At 37.2% G+C, this 20555-nt stretch overlaps 1 protein-coding gene and 1 pseudogene across 1 annotated transcript; one reads left to right on the top strand and one right to left on the bottom strand.

Annotated features, from left to right (window-relative positions):
- The first annotated feature begins 6029 nt into the window (after window positions 1-6029).
- LOC125842932 (uncharacterized) lies at window positions 6030-8201 on the top strand (annotated as a pseudogene).
- Window positions 8202-14672: 6471 nt separating this feature from the next.
- LOC125842931 (uncharacterized) lies at window positions 14673-17613 on the bottom strand. Its single transcript, XM_049522206.1, has 3 exons — window positions 17272-17613; window positions 16665-17211; window positions 14673-16561 (listed from the first exon to the last, which is right to left on the bottom strand). Exons 1-3 carry the CDS (start codon window positions 17611-17613, stop codon window positions 14673-14675), a joined length of 2778 nt encoding a protein of 925 aa, XP_049378163.1.
- Between the last annotated feature and the right edge of the window lie 2942 nt (window positions 17614-20555).

The raw sequence follows: 20555 nt of genomic DNA, 5'->3' as shown, positions 1-20555 counted from the left end.
ATGAATGAATGTTGGGCTAGGATGGGTACTCCTTCATGAGTTGAGATGAGAGTACTTAGTAGCAATCTTTATCCCTAAATGAATGAATGCAATGAATGTCCAACTCCGTGGGGGAGTAATGTCTAGCATTGAGAGGATATGAAGATGGGTGGACACTCCTTTGTTAGTTGAGATGTGAGTATTTAGTAGCAACCCTTAAGATGGGTGCCCCTTCGTTAGTTGAGATGTGGGTATTTAGAAGCAATTCTTCTATCCTTTAACTATGTGCCTACATAGGACTAGCTAGTGGTCTTTACCACGTAAAGGCTTAAAGAATGACCCTACCTTAGGCAAGTGGGGATCCTTCATCTGGTAAGGGTTACTATTGGGATTCCATGTCAAGCTCCATGATATATGTCAGTTAAGGCTCTCTTAAGGGTGTACTACTTAGGATAGGTGGTGGAATGGGACATCATCAAGACATTGTACAAGTAGACATTTAAGGGAGATCTTGGTATTTCTTAGTAATGATAATGAATGAATGAGTCTCTTTGGGCTAATTAATGAAAGCGTTGGTCTTTGAGCATGCTAATGTGAAAGTTAGTCATAATGAATTGAATGCAAGTGCTTATGTTGAATTGAATGTATGTGATGATATTATGTCATTAGTGAATGAAGTTGTCTAAATGCATTAAGTTGAATCAACGGTTTATGTTGAGATGTGAATGGAGCTTGTCTTATGCAGCCTTAAGGATCACTTGGGTATGGTATGGAGAGGTAGTATGGGTTGCCTCACCATGTCTTACTTAGGTGAGTCTTGGGATGACATTTGATGAGTGTTCTAGCTTTATGAAATGACTTGTTGGCTTATGTGCTTATATGTCTTATGTGATTAATTGGTGAAGGTAGAGGTATACATGGTAAGTGCACTTTGTGTGACCTTAAGGTGGTGCCTTAGTGTGGGTGATGGTATGCAATGTTGACCATACATTGCACAAGGGTATTGCTTAAGGGTTACTTAAGGTGGAGGTCCAAGGCAAGAAGGTAAATGTAAATGGGTTATGTATGTATATGATGTATTGTGAAGCATATGACTTTGTATTGTTGGTTGTGACTTGTAAGGTGTCTATTATGTTGATGTTCATGAGATTTTATCAAAATGGCATGAAAGCATAACTTCCAAACAAATATCCTTTTTAGCGTGTTTTGCATATCCTCATACTTAGTACGTGCGTTGTACTAACCCCTTTCTTCTATTTTACTACAAGTGTAGGTTGTGGTAAACTAGGAAGGGATTGTACTTTGGAGTTGCTTGGATTGCTTCACTCTTCTAAGTCTTTGGTATGCCCTTAAGATTCGAGGACTATGTTTAGAAGTTTCTTAGTCATTGTAATAGACACTTAAGTTTCATTTCATTTGTAAAGGGCCGTGTCCCTTAGTACATTTTAAGTTCTTGTCTAAGATTGGCTAAAGAGACTTAGTAGTTCCTCTTGCATATTAATGTTTTCAAATGTTGATGAATCTTGAAGTCTTATGGTTTTATTGAATAAAAGTTTTAAATTCTTAGTGATTTGTATGATCTATGCGATGAATGAATGCTAAGGCTTGATAAGACCTCCGAGAGGTCGAATACGCATGTAACGGCTAGGGAGTGCTCTCGGGTCGTTACAATTATGATGAGGTTCTCTTATGTTATGAAGACTTATGGATTATGTATGTAAGATATGCATGGATGTTAAGGTTGACTATACTTGTTACAAGTTATGAACATGAATAACTCCTTACTTATGTATATTGGTTATGGATGAGGCAAAAGTAAGATATGTATGTTGTTGGTGACCAATATGTGATACTTAGCATTTGGTAGGGCTATGAGATCTTACCTTTGCATTGCAGTAGTATGGCTTTGGGTTGCTTATATGTTGATTTGACTTATGTTTCTTCATAAATGTGCATAATGGCTTTCAAACTTGATAAATGCATGATTTCAACTAAATGTCCCTTTTTTGCATGTTTCAAGGATTTTTATTCATGGCTTCCATAAGTACATTATNGACTTATGTTTCTTCATAAATGTGCATAATGGCTTTCAAACTTGATAAATGCATGATTTCAACTAAATGTCCCTTTTTTGCATGTTTCAAGGATTTTTATGCATGGCTTCCATAAGTACACTATTTGTGCTAACCCATATTTTCTACATTTACTATGAGTGTAGGTTTTGGTCGTTGAGATGTACTTCTTCTTTCAGGTGAAGCTTGGGTTGACTATTCCCTAAGCTTGGTGAGTCCTCATGGTTCGAGGACAAGATGTTATTCTTTTCTAGCATCTATTGTACTTTCTATTTTTGAGACTTTAATGATGTAAATGGCTTTGACCCCAATTGTACTAAATGGTGATTGAGACAAGGTCTAGACTCTTACATTCATTTATGAAAACGAAGTTGACTATGATTGTAAAAGTTTTAAATTTTCTGCATCATTTCTATGTACTTATGTTCATGATTATGCTACCCCTTCAGGGTCAAGTACACCGTGTTACATCTAGTGGGTAACCCCGGGTCGTGACAAACTTGGTAATCAGAGCACAAGGTTTAGAATGATTTTAGGATGATGTCTCATGAACCACGTCTAGTAAAGTCTTGTTCATGAGTGTGAAGTGTGCCACACTTATGAATGAGAGGCTATAAGATGTTTAGGAACTTTCATTTATTTTCATTACTCATGAGTCATGCCTTAGAGTTTTAACACTATGAAGTCCTTTTCCTCACCCTTTTCTTGTGCATATAGGATGACTACAAGAAGGGCGACTGCGAGAAGGATGGAAGAGGAGATTGTGAATGAGGGAGTTTCTCCCCAAGGTCCTCAAGCTCCTAATGATGAGGGAGCTATGACAAGTGTGGAAATAAGGACGGCTCTTCAAACATTGGCTCATGCTTTAACAGTTCAAGTCACTAGGGATGCTAGAGTTCAAGTGAACCCCAATCCAAGTACACCCACTTCTAGGATAAGGGATTTCACAGGAATGAATCCCCCTACGTTATATGGTTCCAAAGTGGATGAAGACCCATAAGGGTTTATTGTTGAAGTGTTTAAGGTGCTTGCTGCTATAGGAGTGTCTCCACAAGAGAAGGAGGAACTAGCCACTTACCATTTGAAGGATGTGGCTCAAGTTTAGCATGAGCAATGTAAGGATTAGAGACCCATAAGAGCGGGATCGATATATTGGGGATTGTTCAAAATGGCCTTCCTTGATAGGTTCTTTCCCTTAGAGTTGAGGGAACGAAAGATGCAAGAATTCATCAACCTTCACCAATGAGGTATGATTATGAAGGAGTATAGCCTTAAGTTCACCCAATTGTCTAAGTATGCTCCAGCCTTAGTGGCAGACTCTAGGGCCAAGATGAACAAATTTGTTATGAGGGTATCCGACTTAGTAGTCCATGAATGTTGTTCAACAATGCTTATCCCAAGTATGAATATATTTCATGTCTTATGGTTCATGCCAAACAAATTGAGGAACAGAAGCTCAAGCAAGTGAATAGAGAAGTGAAGAGGGCAAGGACCAATGAAGGAAATTCTTCCAAGGGTAAATTTGAGGGTCAAGGTAAACCAACGTTCAAGAAAAGGTTTTCCAACCAAGGATCTTTGAGCGCTGCAAAGGTCAACAAGGATAGGGTATCTAACCCTAAGCCACAAGGAGGTAATAGTGGTAGCTCTTATATTGAAATACCTAGTTGTGCAAAGTGCGGTAAAAAGCATGATGGCAAGTGCTTAGTTGGCACAGATGGTTGCTTTAGTTGTGGGACGATCAGCCATATGAAGAGAGATTGTCCCATGCTAAGGGCTCAAGGAAGATAGGGCAAGCAAGTCCCTCCTAGTGGTTCAAATTCTGAAGCTTCGAAGAAGCATCACTTCTATGCTCTTCAATCCCGAGGTAACCAAGAGAGTTCTCTGGATATTGTGACGGGTATGTTGCAAGTCTTTTCTATTGGTGTTTATGCATTGTTAGACCCCGGTGACACTTTATCTTTTGTTACACCTTTTGTGGCTATGAAATTTGAAATACTCCTCGATGTGCTAGAAGAACCTTTTTCGGTGTCTACCCTGGTTGGTGACTCAGTAGTGGAAAAAAGAGTCTATAGGAGTTGTCCTATTTATTTGTCTCATAATGTCACTTTGGTTGATTTGGTAGAATTACACATGCTTGATTTTGATGTAATTTTGGGCATGGATTGGTTGCATGCATGTTATGCCTCAATAGATTGTAGGACCCGGGTGGTCAAGTTTCATTTTCCAAAAGAGCCTATTTTAGAGTGGAAAGGGGGAAATTATATTCCTAGAGGTCAATTTGTTTCATGTCTAAAAGCTAGAAAAATAATCTCCAAGGGGTGTATGTTTCATATTGTTAGGGTTTTGGATGTTGAGTCCAAGGTCCCTTCTTTAGAGTCGATCCCCGTGATGAGTGAGTTTTCGGAAGTCTTTCCCGATGACTTGGCTGACATTCCTCCAGAACATGAAATAGACTTTGGCATTGATCTTTTGCCGGATACACACCCCATATCCATCCCTTCTTATAGAATGTCTCCGGCCGAGTTGAAAGAGTTAAAGAAGCAATTAAAAGATTTACTAGACAAGGATTTTATTCAACCAAGTATCTCTCCATGGGGTGATCCGGTATTGTTTGTTAAGAAGAATGATGGGTCCCTTAGAATGTGTATTGATTATCGCCAATTAAACAAAGTGACCATAAAGAATAAGTATCCCTTCCAAGGATCGACGACTTGTTTGATCAACTCCAAGGGGCTAACTATTTCTCCAAAATAGATCTTCGTTCGGGTTACCATCAACTAAGGGTAAGAGGGGTAGACATTCCCAAGATGGCCTTTAGGACCCGGTACGGTCACTATGAATTTGTGGTGATGTCGTTTGGGTTAACCAATGCCCCGGCGACATTCATGGACCTAATGCATATAGTGTTTAGGCACTATCTTGATATGTTTGTGATAATGTTTATTGATGATATTTTGATCTACTCAAAGAGTTAAAATGAGCACATGAACCATTTGAGGATTGTATTGCAAGTCCTTAAACACCACCAATTGTATGCAAGGTTTAGTAACTGTGAGTTTTGGCTTAGGTCTGTAGCCTTCCTTGGTCATATTGTGTCGAGTAAGGGTATTGGGTAGATCCTAAGAAGACGGATGCGGTCAAAGGTTGGCCTAGACCTCTAACTCCTATTGGTATTAGAAGCTTTTTGGGTTTGGCCAGTTACTATAGGAGGTTTGTTGAGAGTTTCTCCTCCATTGCTTCTCCGTTGACAACTTTGACTCTAAAGAACACTAAATTTGTGTGGTCGGAGGCTTGTGAGAAAATCTTCCAAAAGTTGAAAGATAAGCTTACTTCCGCTCCGGTGTTGACCTTACCGGAGGGTACCAATGGATTTGTGCTATATTGTGACACTTCTAGAGTGGGTTTGGGATGTGTCCTTATGCAACATGGTAAAGTGATTGCTTATGCTTCGAGGCGACTCAAGGTATATGAAAAGAATTATCCAACTCATGATCTCGAATTAGCGGCGGTAGTGTTTGCTTTGAAAATATGGAGACATTACCTTTATGGGGTCTATGTAGATGTTTTCACAGATTACAAGAGTCTCCAATATGTGTTTACCCAAAAAGACTTGAATTTCCAACAAAGAAGGTGGTTAGAACTTTTAAAGGGTTATGACATGAGTGTCCTTTACAACCCCGACAAAGCTAATGTAGTTGTGGATGCCCTAGGTCGATTGTCCATGGGTAGTGTGGCTCATGTAGAAGATAAGAAAAAAAATTGGTTCATGATGTGCATAGGTTGGCCCAGTTAGGTGTCCAACTAATGGATTCCACCAAGGGTGGTGTCATGGTCCATCATAGTTCTGAATCATCCTTTGTGGTTGATGTGAAATCTAAAAAAGGCCTTAATCCCATATTAATGGAGTTGAAAGAATCGGAACTCAACAAGTCCGTTGAGGCTTTCTCCCAAGGGGGAGATGGGGTGTTTGGGTACCAAGGTAGATTATGTGTTCTGGATGTTGTTGGCTTAAGAGAGCAAATTGTAGAAGAGGCTCATGGTTCACATTATTCTATTCATCCGGGAGCCACCAAGGTGTACCGTGACCTACGGGAAGTCTATTGGTGGAATGGTATGAAGAAGGATATAATGGATTTTTTAGCCAAGTGTTCGAATTTCCAACAAGTTAAGGCCGAGCATCAAAGGCTTGTAGGGTTGTCCTAAGATATAGATATTCCCACTTGGAAGTGGGAGGATATGAATATGGATTTTATTGTGGGGTTGCCTCATACTCGAAGGCAACATGATTCTATTTGGGTCATTGTTGATGGAATGACAAAGTCCACCCACTTTATTCCCGTGAAGATTTCATTTTCAGCGGAAGACTATGCCAAATTGTACATCAAGGAGATAGTGAAGTTGCATGGGGTTCCTCTATCTATTATATCGGATCGGGGTACTCAATTTACTTCATATTTTTGGAAAGCATTCCAAAAAGGGCTTGGTACTAAGGTCAAGCTTAGTATGGCCTTTCACCCTCAAATAGATGGTCAAGCGGAACACACCATTCAAACCTTAGAGGACATGTTGAGCGCATGTGTCATAGATTTTCAAGGTAATTGGGATGACCATCTACCGTTGATAGAATTTTCCTACAACAATAATTACCACTCAAGTATTGCCATGGTTCCGTTTGAAGCATTATATGGTAGGAGGTGTAGATCTCCGGTTAGTTGGTTTGAAGTAGGTGAAATTTCTCTAATTGGTCCCGAATTAGTTTTTGAGGCCATCAAGAAAGTTCGACTCATTAGAGAGAGGTTGAAGACAACTCAAAGTCGGCAAAAGTCTTATGCCGATGTTAGAAAAAGGGACCAAGAACTTGAAGTCAATGATTGGGTCTACTTGAAAATCTCACCCAAGAAAGGTGTGATGAGGTTTGGCAAGAAGGGGAAACATAGTACTCGGTATGTGGGCCCTTATCAAATTTTGAAGCATATTGGAAAAGTTGCCTATGAGATTGAATTGTCGAATGAGTTGGCTCCGGTTCACCTAGTATTTCATGTTTTTATGCTTAAGAAGTGCATTGGTGATCCAATATCCATCATTCCTTTAGAAGGTTTGGGAGTTGATGAGAGTCTTTCATATGAAGATATTACAGTAGAGATCTTAGATCGGCAAATCGAAAGGTTGAGGAATAAGGAAATAGCTTCCGTTAAGATTTTGTGGAGGAATCATTTAGTTGAAGGTGCTGCATAGGAGGTCGAGGCAGATATGAAGTCTCGTTATCCTCATCTTTTTCCTTCTACTCCTATTCAAGCTTGAGGTAAGTAGTTCCTCTTAAGTTTTGGTGTTTAGGAGTCATGTTTGTTGTATGAATGTTTCCATTAATTCCTTATGATATGCATGTTCTTGATGAAATTCATGTTTGGTGTAAATTGAGCTTTCAGGAATTATATGTTTCTCATGTTGAATTGCATTTTTGTAGCATGATTGCCTATTTGACTTCATGAGATGATTTAATGAACATGCTTAATTGTGTTTGTGATGAACAAGCTTAGTTATGCTTTTGATGAAATGGTATTTTGGGTCCATATTGTTGTGTTGAGCTTCCTTTTAGTTGGAGAAGGTAGTTCCTCCTATGATGATATGAAATGTTGAGTTTTATGCATATTGGGTTGTGGATGTAGCTCCTACTTCCTTGTGATTGCATTGATTATGTTTTGAGATGGAGTTGATGTTTCCTCCTTTGAACTGTGCATTGTTTATATGTTGCATGCATGATGGAATGCTAGTCTTGAGTCTTTATTTCCGTAAGGTGTTTAAATCGTCATTCGAGGACGAATGTTGCCAAGGGGGAGATAATGTAACACTCCGGAAAATGGTAGGTTAAACTAGAGCCTAAACGTAAGGTTAAAAATCATAAAATGACTCCGTGAAGATTAGAAGACCTTCTAGGTTGAAAAGAGGTCAATTTGAGTCAAGGCCAAGGGGCAAGTTCCAAGGCAAAGGGGCCAAGCCAAGGCCAAAGGCCAAAGGCCAAGGCTCCCCCTAGCTAGGAGCACACTGCCCCACCTTCACGAGTGGGACCATGGACCATGGTCCACTCCACGGCTCGTGAAGGGGCTTGTGAAGCTTCTTTGGCCATGGGAAAATGGCAACCCTTTCACCTAACTACTGCCTCAACTTCACGAGAGGGACCACAACTCATGGAGCCCTTCGTGAAGAAGACTTGGGCGAAGTAGCTAAGGGACCAAAATGGCAAGCTCACTGCCTCAAGGACCACGAGAGGGACCACGGCTCGTGGTCTTGACCACGGCTCGTAGTCTTGACCATGGCTCGTGGAGCCCCGTGTTGTAATGTCTTGTGCTAGTGAGCCTAAGGTACAATGTGCCTAGCCACTACCTCACCTTCAAGGGCAGGACCACGAGTCATGGTCCTCACCACGGCTCGTGAAGGTGGCTCGTGACACCTGGGAGTGGACTTTAAGTGGAGGTTAGTTAAGTCATTTCCTATTTTAGTCCAACTTAAGTGAGGTCATTTTGGGTATTTTTAGGGGTACTATATAAGTTGTTTTAAGTCCAAATTCACTCAAATAAGTCATTACACTCAAATACCCATTTGAAATCAAAAACTTCCTCCTCTCTCAATATTTCTCTCTCTAAACGCAAAGAAGAAGCAAGAAGCCATTAGAGCTAGGGTTGGTAAATTTTCAAGGTTCTTCCCCAAATTTCTTGGAGTTTCTTAGTCAAGGTATGGATGCTTTTCATCTTTGGGTAGCTATCACCCAAAAAGCCCCTTCAAACTATGTTTTTAAGATTCCAAATCCCCAAACCTAGGGTTTTCAATCTATGTCATGGGTCTTTCTCCAAAACATTTTCCATTATTTAATTATTGTTTATTATGGTTGATTATGATGATTTATGATTGGAATGCTGGAGTATTGTTGAATTATGATGAAAATCTCCCTTGGACCCATGATTCCCCCTTCTTCTTAAATTGTGAACTATGGTATGGTTTTATTGATGATGGGATCTTGACAATTGATTATGTTTACATTAATTAAGTTGTTGAATCATGATATCACTCAAACTAATGTGGTAATTCTAGAAGTTAGGGTTGATCTTAATTCATAGCCTTGAAGGGCAACTTGTTAGGGTTTATACATGTTGATGATGATTGTATATGAACTTGCGATTCACTTAGATAGTGATGATCCTATGACTATTGTGTAATTGTGGTATTGATGCAAGATCCTTCTTCCCTATACCCTTACACTTGATTATGCATGAAGTATTTATGTATGTTTATGATAAGCTAGTTGTGTTGATTGAAAGGCCATTCTCATGAACACACTATGAATATGATGTGAAAGGTTTACTCACATGTTGATGATTCTAAGGTTGAAAGGAAATCCTCACCTAATGAATCTATGAGCTATTATGATGTATGTTGGTTTGAGTGCCTAGTGCATTCTTTCATAAACATGAACCTAAGTAAAGACTTAATATGAAGTAAAAAGGGAATTATGCATAGCACCAAGTGCATATGAGTTTTAGATGTTGTCACGACCTAGGAGTACCCCCTAGACGTAACACGACGTAATTGACCCTGAAGGGGTCTCATACAATCCCTTAGCATATCATGGCATAAGAACATAAGGAAAATGCAAAATATTTAAAACTTGTTTTACAATCGATGTCTTTCAATTAATAAGAGAGAGTCTATGACACTATGACTCAAACCATCTATCACCTTGGAATTAAAGGTCTTGAATACAATCTTAGGGACACGGCCCTTACAACAAGTCTAAACATACAAGAAAGACATAAAGGATATGTGGTGAAGCCCTCGAATTCTATTAAGAATCACCAATCTTCTTCTTCTTGATCTATTATAGTCCTAGCCATGAGGATCGAATCCAATAACTCCAAAACCTACACTTATAGAAAATGTAGAAATATGGGTTAGCACAAAATGTACCAAGTATGGAAGCCATGCATAAAAATCCTTAAAACATGAAAAAAAAGGGGCATTTTGTTTGGAACCATGCTATATGCCACTTTTGAACATCATCTTTGAAATAGTTGGAGGAATGCATAGATAGGATCCCATAATCCTATCTACACTAAGTATCACTTCTAGGCCACCATGATCATGCATAACATATCTTGACCTTATCCATAGCAGACACTCATAGACAGGGAGACATTCATACTCATACCTTATATTAAGTAAAGTCACTTATAGAAACAATTCATATCATGAATACATAATGTCATATATCTTCATAACATAAGGAAACCATATCATAACCCCTTTATAAGTCTACTTGTGCAATGTATAAGTAAAGTCCCATACCCCCACTCACACTAAGTAAAGCTCATTAAGAAGTCATAAGTATCATATTCATAATTCATATAAAGCATACATTAACTCATAATCATCATATCATAAGAGAGACATATCATGTCCACTCTCAAAGTCTACTTGTGTAATGCATGCATGAAGTCCCATACCCCCACTCACACTAAGTAGGACCTCTTGAGGAACAATAATACATAACTCATATTCTTATCATAATTCGTATTCTTATCATATAGGGAAAATAGTCTTAACCGACGTAGACCATGTGAGCTACATGGAATCCGGTGTTTAACCCCTACACCGAAAAGAGATGTCCTACTTGCCTAAGGTAGAACGTTCATTTTAGCTTTTAGGTGGATCCACTATCTAAAGACCTATGTGGGCACATAGTTATGTGATATGGAGATTGCTTCTAGAACCCTAAACTACTAACGTGGAGGTTTCCATCTCATGAGACACCGTATTGGGACCCAACCACTAGCGTGAAGGAACCCATCTCATACTCATATCCACTCGGTGCTAAGCATAATTCCCTTTAAATTCATATTAAGTCTTCACTTAAGTTCATATTCATGGGCGAATGCACTAGGCACTCAAACCAACATAGTATTCTATTAGCTCATAGATTCATTAGGTTAGAATGTCCTTTCAACCTTGGAATCATTAATATGTGAGTAAACCTTTCACATAATATTCATCATAGACACTTCACTTTCTATGTTTTCATAAAACGTGCACATAACATCATAATCATACATACCCCTCATATCTTGCATTCAAGGATCATGTTAAGTTAACACATCTAACATTCACCACATGAGACATAGATATAGTCATAACTCAATTACAACATTCATTCCTTATATACACTCATATTCTCATATTATAGATTATGTGGATGAAGTCCTTTCACAACAATGCCATATACAATTCAACATACATAATAACTTCCTTCTTTAAGCTTTAACATCCTTAACTTATTCATATTAGCTTTACCATTAACGCCCTAGGAGTCATATTAATACAATGAGCTTTACTCTCAAGCAACACCTCACATGGTCATCATGTAAACTTAACCCTCAAGGTAAACTAACCACATGCTCCATTCTTACTCAATCATAGACATATAACATCAAGTAAACTAAATCTCAATACTACTTCAATCATGATTCATCATGTAAGACCTAATCAAGTTAGTTCATGTCTGCAATCTTTACTTATAAGCAATTCATATTTAGGTGATCAAATTTAAGGCAAATCATAAAGAAGTTCATCATTCTTAGAAGGTCAAATCTAAACCCTCAATTTGCCTCTTTCATAACATAACCCTAGGCAATATCAATTTCACCCTAGAATCATAGGTTAATCAAGTATACATATAGAATTATACTAAAATCATGCAATTACATCATAATTAACTCACATCCAATCAATTGGATCAACTTGCAACAACATTCATAATGTAAAGAAGGACCATAGCTAAGATTGGGGAACTCATGGATTCTTGAGGAATTCAAGTTAAAATCATATAGAATCAGCAATGCATCCATAAACAAACATAATTCAACATTTAAAAGATACTTTGAAACTGCGAGTGATTTCCACCACCCGATTTCTGTTGAGAGTACTCATAGTTCCCTGTTCTAGCTTTCTTGGTTACCTTAGCAATTTCCCTAAGCTTATCTCCCTCAACCTGCTGATTGTTCTGATTGTTTTGTTCAACTACCCTATCAATATCTACAGATGTTAGAAGATACTAAACCTAGCCTCAGTGGGAGGCCAACTCCGGCTTCTACTTCTTCCAACCATAATATAGAAACCTATCCAGGATTCGAAATCCCTGAATTTTCCAAAGAAAAATTCCCAAAACTTTCTGATACTTTTGAAGTAACCGGAAACATCATTGATAAAATCAATGCACAACTCAACAATTTTAACATCTCTGTAAAAGAGGATAAAACTTCAAAAAAGGTTTCTACCCTTCATGAAGAACCCAATTCCAAAGCCCAAGAGAAATCCAATCTTCTCCAAAAACTTGCCAGTAGTCGTTTTCACAATATGAAAAACTACCATGATAAACCATCTTTCCCAGACTTACAGTATGAGGAAAATGGTTTATCATGGTAGTTTTTCATCTTGTGAGAACGACTACTGGCAAGTTTTTGGAGAAGATTGGATTTCTCTTGGGCTTTGATACCATAAAAAGGATCTTAAATTATGCGGAATTATAAGAAGAAAGAACTTACAAGCAACTGACGTTTATTGATGAACTCCAAACATTGCAAGCAAGAACATAGGGAAAAATAGATTACAAAGAGAGAGAGAGAGGTTTTCAGAATATTGGAAACTATCTGATGCCTCTAAAGGAAAAACTAATGCTCCTTTTATAGGAGAAATGGGAGATTGCCTTTATATCTTAGGCATACAAATGGACGGCTAAGATGTTGCCGACATTAACATGGGTCTTATTAAAAGATAGTGGAAACAATGTGCTCTACTTCTTTTGTCGGAAATGGTTAATTGGGAATCTTCTTTAAATAAAGTAGAGATAATGGGAATGTCTTTTCCAAAAGTATTTTGTCTTGTAGCTTCTCATTGGATGCTAATTTAGAATAGTGAAATGCCACTATATGGAAAAATAATTTCGGCTTTGCCTCTATTTTTCCACAATGGTCTTTTTCGTATTCAAAATCAGGTTCCATGTAAGCCAAGGCCAAACCTTTAAGATTACACATATCACCATTATCTTCACTGCTGCTTTATGTGGAAGCAGCGTCTTCAATCATCCTCATAATTTGATCTTCATCATAATAATCTAGGTTATCTATTGCTTCTTTCAATTTCTGTTTGAGAGCTGCTTTGGTTGTTTGGGAACCCAACCTTTAACTTGGATTTGTTTGCTCAAATATTGAATACGCTCTACATTAATCTTGGAGAAGTTCCAAGTAATAATATAGGATATTCGCCTTTGGATATAATATTTGCATAATTTAATATGCTTTGGTAAAGTAGTAATTCCTTCTTTGTTTTGGAATTCTTCAAACCTGTTGAGAAATTGTTGTGGGAGAATTTTCTCAATTCCCCCAAATAAGTTCCACCATTCATAGAATCATCTGGGAATGGTAGTCTTAGTAATATTAGAACTATACTTTAAGAACCAAGTATGTCTTGGCCTCAAATAAAGAAAGTTCATCCAAGCTGCCTTATAATCATGCCAATTATAAGTCTAGGGTTTGTGAGCCATTGTCAATGCAATAGGAGTGTGTAGATGATCTGCAAACCATTCAAAAGGATCCAAGATCTTCTTGATAGTAAACCTTGAATATTGAATATAATTATTAGCATCTCTAGAATGCTCAATTTCTATAGAGTCAGTGTCTATAAGAATAGCTTTGTAAAATCTTCTGGTTTTCAATGGATTTTCAGTATCCACATAGTTGAAATCTGTGTAGCACGGTTTGATCAAAGTGCCTATGTCAAAATTTTCATATTCTTTATTGAGGGCCATTAAAGGTAATGTCTGTGAGACAATAAATTCAAAAGATTCTTCTTTTGGAATAGCTTTGGTAGGGACTATTTTGGTTAATTCAGGATTATCCACTTGGGCAAAGGATTCAGGCGTCTTCATACCATAACTAGCTTTGGTTTGGACCGAACTAGAAGATGCCTCTTGGACTGGAGGTTTTGTTGGTCTGAGGTTGATCAACTTTGATTGAGGTGGACAAAGAAGCTTTGTAAGCTTTGGTTGTGTAGGGCAGGGTAGCCTTGGAAAATCAGCCAATACTGTGAATTTATTTTGGAAGGTTAGTTCAGGCCTAACCGAAGGTTTAACTTTTGCTGGAGTGAGTGGGGGAGGTACAAATGGTCTAGCCATTTTTACTTTTGGGAGATTGTTTTCTCCTTTAGAAGGAATGATTGGTCTAAACGACCTCATGTTTACCTTGCAAAAATTCACGGGTTAGAAAATCAGGTAGAGAATTGTTTTCCCCTTTAATAAATTCAATTTCAAAATCAAAACTAGATAGTAGAGCTTGCCATCTAGCAAATATTTGTTTAGAAACAAGATTTTTAACATCTTTTTGTAAAATCTCTTTAGCAAATTTACAATCTACTCTTGATAAAAATTCTTTATTAATAAGATCGTTTTGAAATTTCTTGATACATAGCACGATAGATAAGACTTCCTTTTTAACAGTAGAATAATTTTTTTGTGCGGAATTCCAGATTCCTGATGTGAAACGAACTAATTGCTCTGTAGATTCAAGATCTACTTTTTGTTTAAGAATTCCTCCATAGGACAGTTTCAACAATCATAAAAGCATCTGGATTAGGGATCCCTAAACATGGAATAGTTTGTACAAGAGCTTTGACTTGGATGACAGCTTCAGTTTGTTCAGTACTCCAGGGAACTGGGTTTTTCCTAAGTCTCTTATACAATGGTTCACAAGTTTGTCTGACTTTTGGAATAAAATCAGCTACATAATTCAGGCTTCCTAGAAACCTCTGAAGCTGGGTCTTGTCAGGGATCTCATTTGGGAATTTAGAAGAGAACTCAATGGCTCTGCAAATAGGTTTATAAGTGCCTTGATAAAGATCATGGCCTAAAAACCTAATGGTGGTTTGGAATAATACCATTTTCTTGGCGCTGACAACTAGACCATTATTTTTTATAACTTTGAAGAAACTGTTGAGATGTTTGAAATGGGAATCAATGTTCTCTGAAAAGATTAACACATCATCAGTATAAACAATCGACATATAAGAGTAATCATTGAATATAGAATTCATGATATTCTGGAATTCCGGAGGGGCATTCTTGAGCCCAAAAGGCATAACAGTCCATTCATATTGTCCGAATGGGACATTGAAAGCAGTTATATACTTGTCTTTTTCCGAAATCAGAATTTGCCAGAATCCTGATTTCATATCAAATTTGCTGTAAATGTTGGCTTTAAAAGTTCTTTTTAAAAGATCTCGTTTGTTAGGTATGGGGTACCTGAACCATTTTGAAACAAAATTTAATGGCTTGTAATTGATTAGAAGTCTTGGTGCTCCACTTTCTTTCTCTGCGTTTTTGTTGACATAGAAAGCAGAGCAACTCCAAGGGGATTTAGAAATCCTAATAATCTTATTTTTGAAAAGAGTATCAATCTCCTTTTTATAAAATTCCATCGTTTCATGATTCATCTGAATAGGTCTTGCCTTAGTGGTAATATCCTGTTCATTGAATCTTTCAATGTATGGTAAATCAACTATATGTTTCTTACGTTCCCAAAAAGCATTAGGAAAATCAGAACATATTTCTTTTTCAAATTTTTCTTGGAGATGAGCTATCTTAGTTACTATCTCTGGGTTTTTTAAAACCTGTTCAATTTTCTTAACACGAATTTCATCCTTTAAAAAGGTGATATGTTGGGACAGGTTATTAATTTTGAAAACAGTGTTTTCTCTTACAGAATTACTTTCATCTTGTGATAGGGTTTTAACAAAAGGAAAGGGTAAATCTTTTCCAAGAATAGTAGTAGTAATGCCATCAAGGTCAGTAAAATAAGGTTTTATCTGTGTGATAAAAGGCATTCCAAGAATAATATCTTCATTGATATTTTCAGTAATAACAAAATCATTTGTTAGAGAAATGCCATTATTGCAAATATGAGCTTTAGAGAGCTTATGATTTATTTTCAAAGGTTCTCCTGTAGCGGAGTATAATTTTGAAGTACTTTTTTGTAAATACTTGGTTGGAACAGTACCTTTTACAATGCAATTCATATATGCACCACTGTCAAGCAAAGCAATTTTGTTAATAACAAAATGTTTACTAACTACAATTTTTATAGGTTTATGATGACTCTGCGGTCTAATAGAAGAAATTACCGTTACTCCTGGTGCTGCAGAGGAGGAAGTGTCATTACCTGTATTGGTAACAAAAGGTTCAACTGAATGATCATTATTGATATTGGAGAGGTCAATACCAATGTTATCACCAAGGTCTTCATGAGAAGAACCCTTGTTAGACTCGAGGTCATGGAAGGCAGCTCCTTTAGGAACTTGATTTGTGAGAATGTCAGTTTCGACAATACAAAGTCGAGATTTAATATTTTTTATATCTTCTTGGAGACTAGATACCTCGTGACGAAGATCTGAAATAGATGGTTCGGAAAGGGTATCTAATCAATTCATGATTTGTTTCATACTGAAAGGTTCAATTATCGGACGGGTTTTAGGTTTGTCCTTATTGAGAAGAAGATTTTTGAGTTCTAGGAGAAAAACGGTTCCTATCCTCATTATCATTAATGTGTTGGATGACATCAAAGAGAGCTTCTTTCGAATGGTCAGAAAGTACTCGAATTTGATGTGTAATATCACAAGTACAGAAAGCTTCGGTACAAGTGCAATCTTTTCCTGATTGACTGGCGTCTGAATCATAATCAAGATCAATGTCTTCGTCATCACTGTATTCATCAAATGCACCTGAAGATTCAGAAAAAGGTTCATCAAGAATAGCAAGAAGTTTACCTTTGGTTTCTTCATCGATATTAAGAAGGTTAATCTTCTTTTTCTTAGTTTTGGAGCGACATTCATTGGCTTTATGATCAGTCTTGCCACAAGTCCAACATACATCTACTTTGGCATCATTAGGTCTCTTGGACCTAGATTTCATTTTCTTTGGCCTGGTAGAATCATATCTTCTTCGCGACTTCTTCCTATGGGATTTTTCTCTTTTGTCTTTGTTGATTTTATCTGGTGGAGTGATAAAACCAAAATTTCTACAGTAACTTCCAAGTTCCTTTCTGGATGAAGATTGTTCTTTCTTAAGCTGATGTTTGAGTTTAATATCTATGCAAAGTTAAAGGGCTACAATATTGATGGTGCTTACAAAATCACCATAAGTAAGATTGCCATAGGGAATATTACCATTATTGCGATCTTGGATTTTTGTCCTTACCTTATCTTGAAAAAGAGGGGGCAAGCCACTGATGAATCGTTCTTTCCAGAAATCCAAATTGCAATCTGGACCAATCATGACCTTACTGAGAAAGGCATGTTCATAATGGATGAATTTGTCTAAATTTGGACAACTTAGATTGTTTAAGATCTGGAGACTCCTGTCTTGGAACAACTTTGGTTGTCCAATAAAGTGCTTGGCAATGTGGTAAAGTAAAGTAGCACAAGCATCTTCTCTTGTGACAGTAGAAGTGGATGGTGTATTACCTTCCATTTTTACAACTGTTTCTGTTGAAGTGGCGTTAACAATGAGTTGCTTGATCTCATCAGTCCAATAGTTATCCCATCAATGTTTCAACATTCCTGTGAAACCTACAATGACCATATTAGTAGCATCTCTGTCCGCTGACCCACGCATTTTATATGCAGTAATTGCCACACCCATTTCATGGAGTTTATTGTAAACTTGATGCTCAGCTAGTCCGTCAATATTCCATTCAGTGATGCTTCTTCCTTCGTGGGAGGAGGTGGATAAAAAGGCATTTTCCTCATACTGTAAGTCTGGGAAAGATGGTTTATCATGGTAGTTTTTCATATTGTGAAAACGACTACTGGCAAGTTTTTGGAGAAGATTGGATTTCTCTTGGGCTTTGGAATTGGGTTCTTCATGAAGGGTAGAAACTTTTTTTGAAGTTTTATCCTCTTTTACAGAATTGTTAAAATTGTTGAGTTGTGCATTGATTTTCTCAATGATGTTTCCGGTTACTTCAAAAGTGTCAAAAAGTTTTGGGAATTTTTCTTTGGAAAATTCAGGGATTTTGAATCCTGGATAGGTTTCTATATTATGGTTGGAAGAAGTAGAAGCCGGAGTTGGCCTCCCACTGAGGCTAGGTTTAGTATCTTCTATCTGTCTGGAGATAGTATGAAGGATTTGGTTAGAGTAATTGTTTTGTTCAACTACCCTGTCAATATCTGCAGATGTTAGTGGTCCATCTGCTTTATCACTTTTCTCTTTGAAGGGAGCAGCTTTGATTACTATACCTGCAATAGGAATGTTAATTCCTTCCAAAGGAGGGGTGATAGATTTGACAACTTTATTAGAAGCAGTGTACCACTTGTTAATGATAACTTGTAATGACTTAGTATAATTTTCAATCCTACCAGTCATCTCAAACCATTTGAAGAATTCGATTACACAACCAATTCTCCTCATATCCTTCATCCATAAATCTCTAAAGGATTCTCTTTGCTTAAGAGTATAAGAAGAAACATACCATTTTCTCTTTACTTGATTGTCAGGATGAGTCCATTATTCTTGTATGATGCGAGAGTTGGGTTCAAAGGTTTTGTTTACTTTGAGCATTCCTAACCAGGATGGCTTTTCCTTGGGAGGTTCCATCTCACTTGCAGTAGGACTACCTGGAATATCTTGGTAAAATACTTTGGGGACGTTTCCTGAAAAGTCTACTCCTGTGACTTTTCCTTTACTGTTGTCAGCAACAGAAATGATTTCATCATCATCTACTTCCTCCGGGGTTTTTAAAGAAGAAGGTGGTCTGGGAACGGGTCTCGAAGGACATGACGTAGAAGGGGACCAATACGACCTTCGATTCGAAGAAGATTTTCTTACCGGATTGTCTAAGAATTTGAGTTCTATATTCAAGGTTTACTATCAAGAAGATCTTGGATCCTTTTGAATGGTTTGCACATCATCTACACACTCCTATTTCATTGACAATATCTCACAAACCCCAGACTTATAATTGGCATGATTATAAGGCAGCTTGGATGAACTTTCTTTATTTGAGGCCAAGACATACTTGGTACGTAAAGTATAGTTCTAATATTACTAAGACTACCATTCCCAGATGGTTCAATGAATGGTGGAACTTATTTGGGGGAATTGAGAAAATTCTCCCACAACAATTTCTCAACAGGTTTGAAGAATTCCAAAACAAAGAAGGAATTACTAATTGCTCTATAGATTCAAGATCTACTTTTTGTTTAAGAATTCCTCCACAGCCTGCATCAGATGCGTCAGTTTCAAAAATGATAAAAGCATCTGGATTAGGGATCCCTAAACATGGAATAGTTTGTACAAGAGCTTTGACTTGGATGACAGCTTTAGTCTGTTCAGTACTCCAGGGAACTGGGTTTTTCCTAAGTCTCTTATACAATGGTTCACAAGTTTGTCTGACTTTTGGAATAAAATCAGATACATAATACAGGCTTCCTAAAAACCTCTGAAGCTGGGTTTTGTCAGGGATCTCATTTGGGAATTTAGAAAAGAACTCAATGGCTCTGAAAATAGGTTTATAAGTGCCTTGATAAAGATCATGGCCTAAAAACCTAATGGTGGTTTGGAATAATACCATTTTCTTGACGCTGACAACTAGACCATTATTTTTCATAACTTTGAAGAAAGTGTTGAGATGTTTGAAATGGGAATCAATGTTCTCTAAAAAGATTAACACATCATCAATATAAACAATCGACATATAAGAGTAATCATTGAATATAGAATTCATGATATTCTGGAATTCCGAAGGGGCATTCTTGAGCCCAAAAGGCATAACATTCCATTCATATTGTCCGAATGGGACATTGAAAGCATTTTTATACTTGTCATTTTCCGAAATCTGAATTTGCCAGAATCCTGATTTCATATCAAATTTGCTGTAAATGTTGGCTTTAAAAGTTCTTTTTAAAAGATCTCATTTGTTAGGTATGGGGTACCTGATCCATTTTAAAACATAATTTGATGGCTTGTAATTGATTACAAGTCTTGGTGCTCCTCTTTCTTTCTCTGCGTTTTTGTTGACATAGAAAGCAGAGCAACTCCAAGGGGATTTAGAAATCCTAATAATCTTATTTTTGAAAAGAGTATCAATCTCCTTGTTACAAAATTCCATCATTTCATGATTCATCTGAATAGGTCTTGCCTTAGTGGAAATAGCTTGTTTATTGAATCCTTCAATGTATGGTAAATCAACTATATGTTTCTTACGTTCCCAAAAAGCATTAGGAAAATCAGAACATATTTCTTTTTCAAATTTTTCTTGGAGATTAGCTATCTTAGTAACTATCTCTGGGGTTTTTAAAATCTGTTCGATTTTCTTAACACGAATTTCATCCTTTAAAAAGGTGATATGTTGGGAAAGGTTATTAATTTTGAAAACAGTGTTTTCTCTTACAAAATTACTTTAATCTTGTGAA

Source organism: Solanum stenotomum, chromosome 10 (genome assembly GCF_019186545.1).
Source record: "Solanum stenotomum isolate F172 chromosome 10, ASM1918654v1, whole genome shotgun sequence".
NCBI lineage: Eukaryota > Viridiplantae > Streptophyta > Magnoliopsida > Solanales > Solanaceae > Solanum > Solanum stenotomum.
This window is presented reverse-complemented; position numbering and strand designations above follow the sequence as displayed.

Bases quoted from the DNA above. Each gene is read 5' to 3' on its own strand.
- LOC125842931 (XM_049522206.1), bottom strand. From the start codon at position 17,613: ATGGAAGGTAATACACCATCCACTTCTACTGTCACAAGAGAAGATGCT. The intron at 17,212-17,271 runs GTAAGCACCATC...CTCAAACATCAG, and splicing joins ATCTTACTTATGGTGATTTT to CTTAAGAAAGAACAATCTTC. The intron at 16,562-16,664 runs GTTTTTCTCCTA...TGAATTGATTAG, and splicing joins TGATAATGAGGATAGGAACC to ATACCCTTTCCGAACCATCT.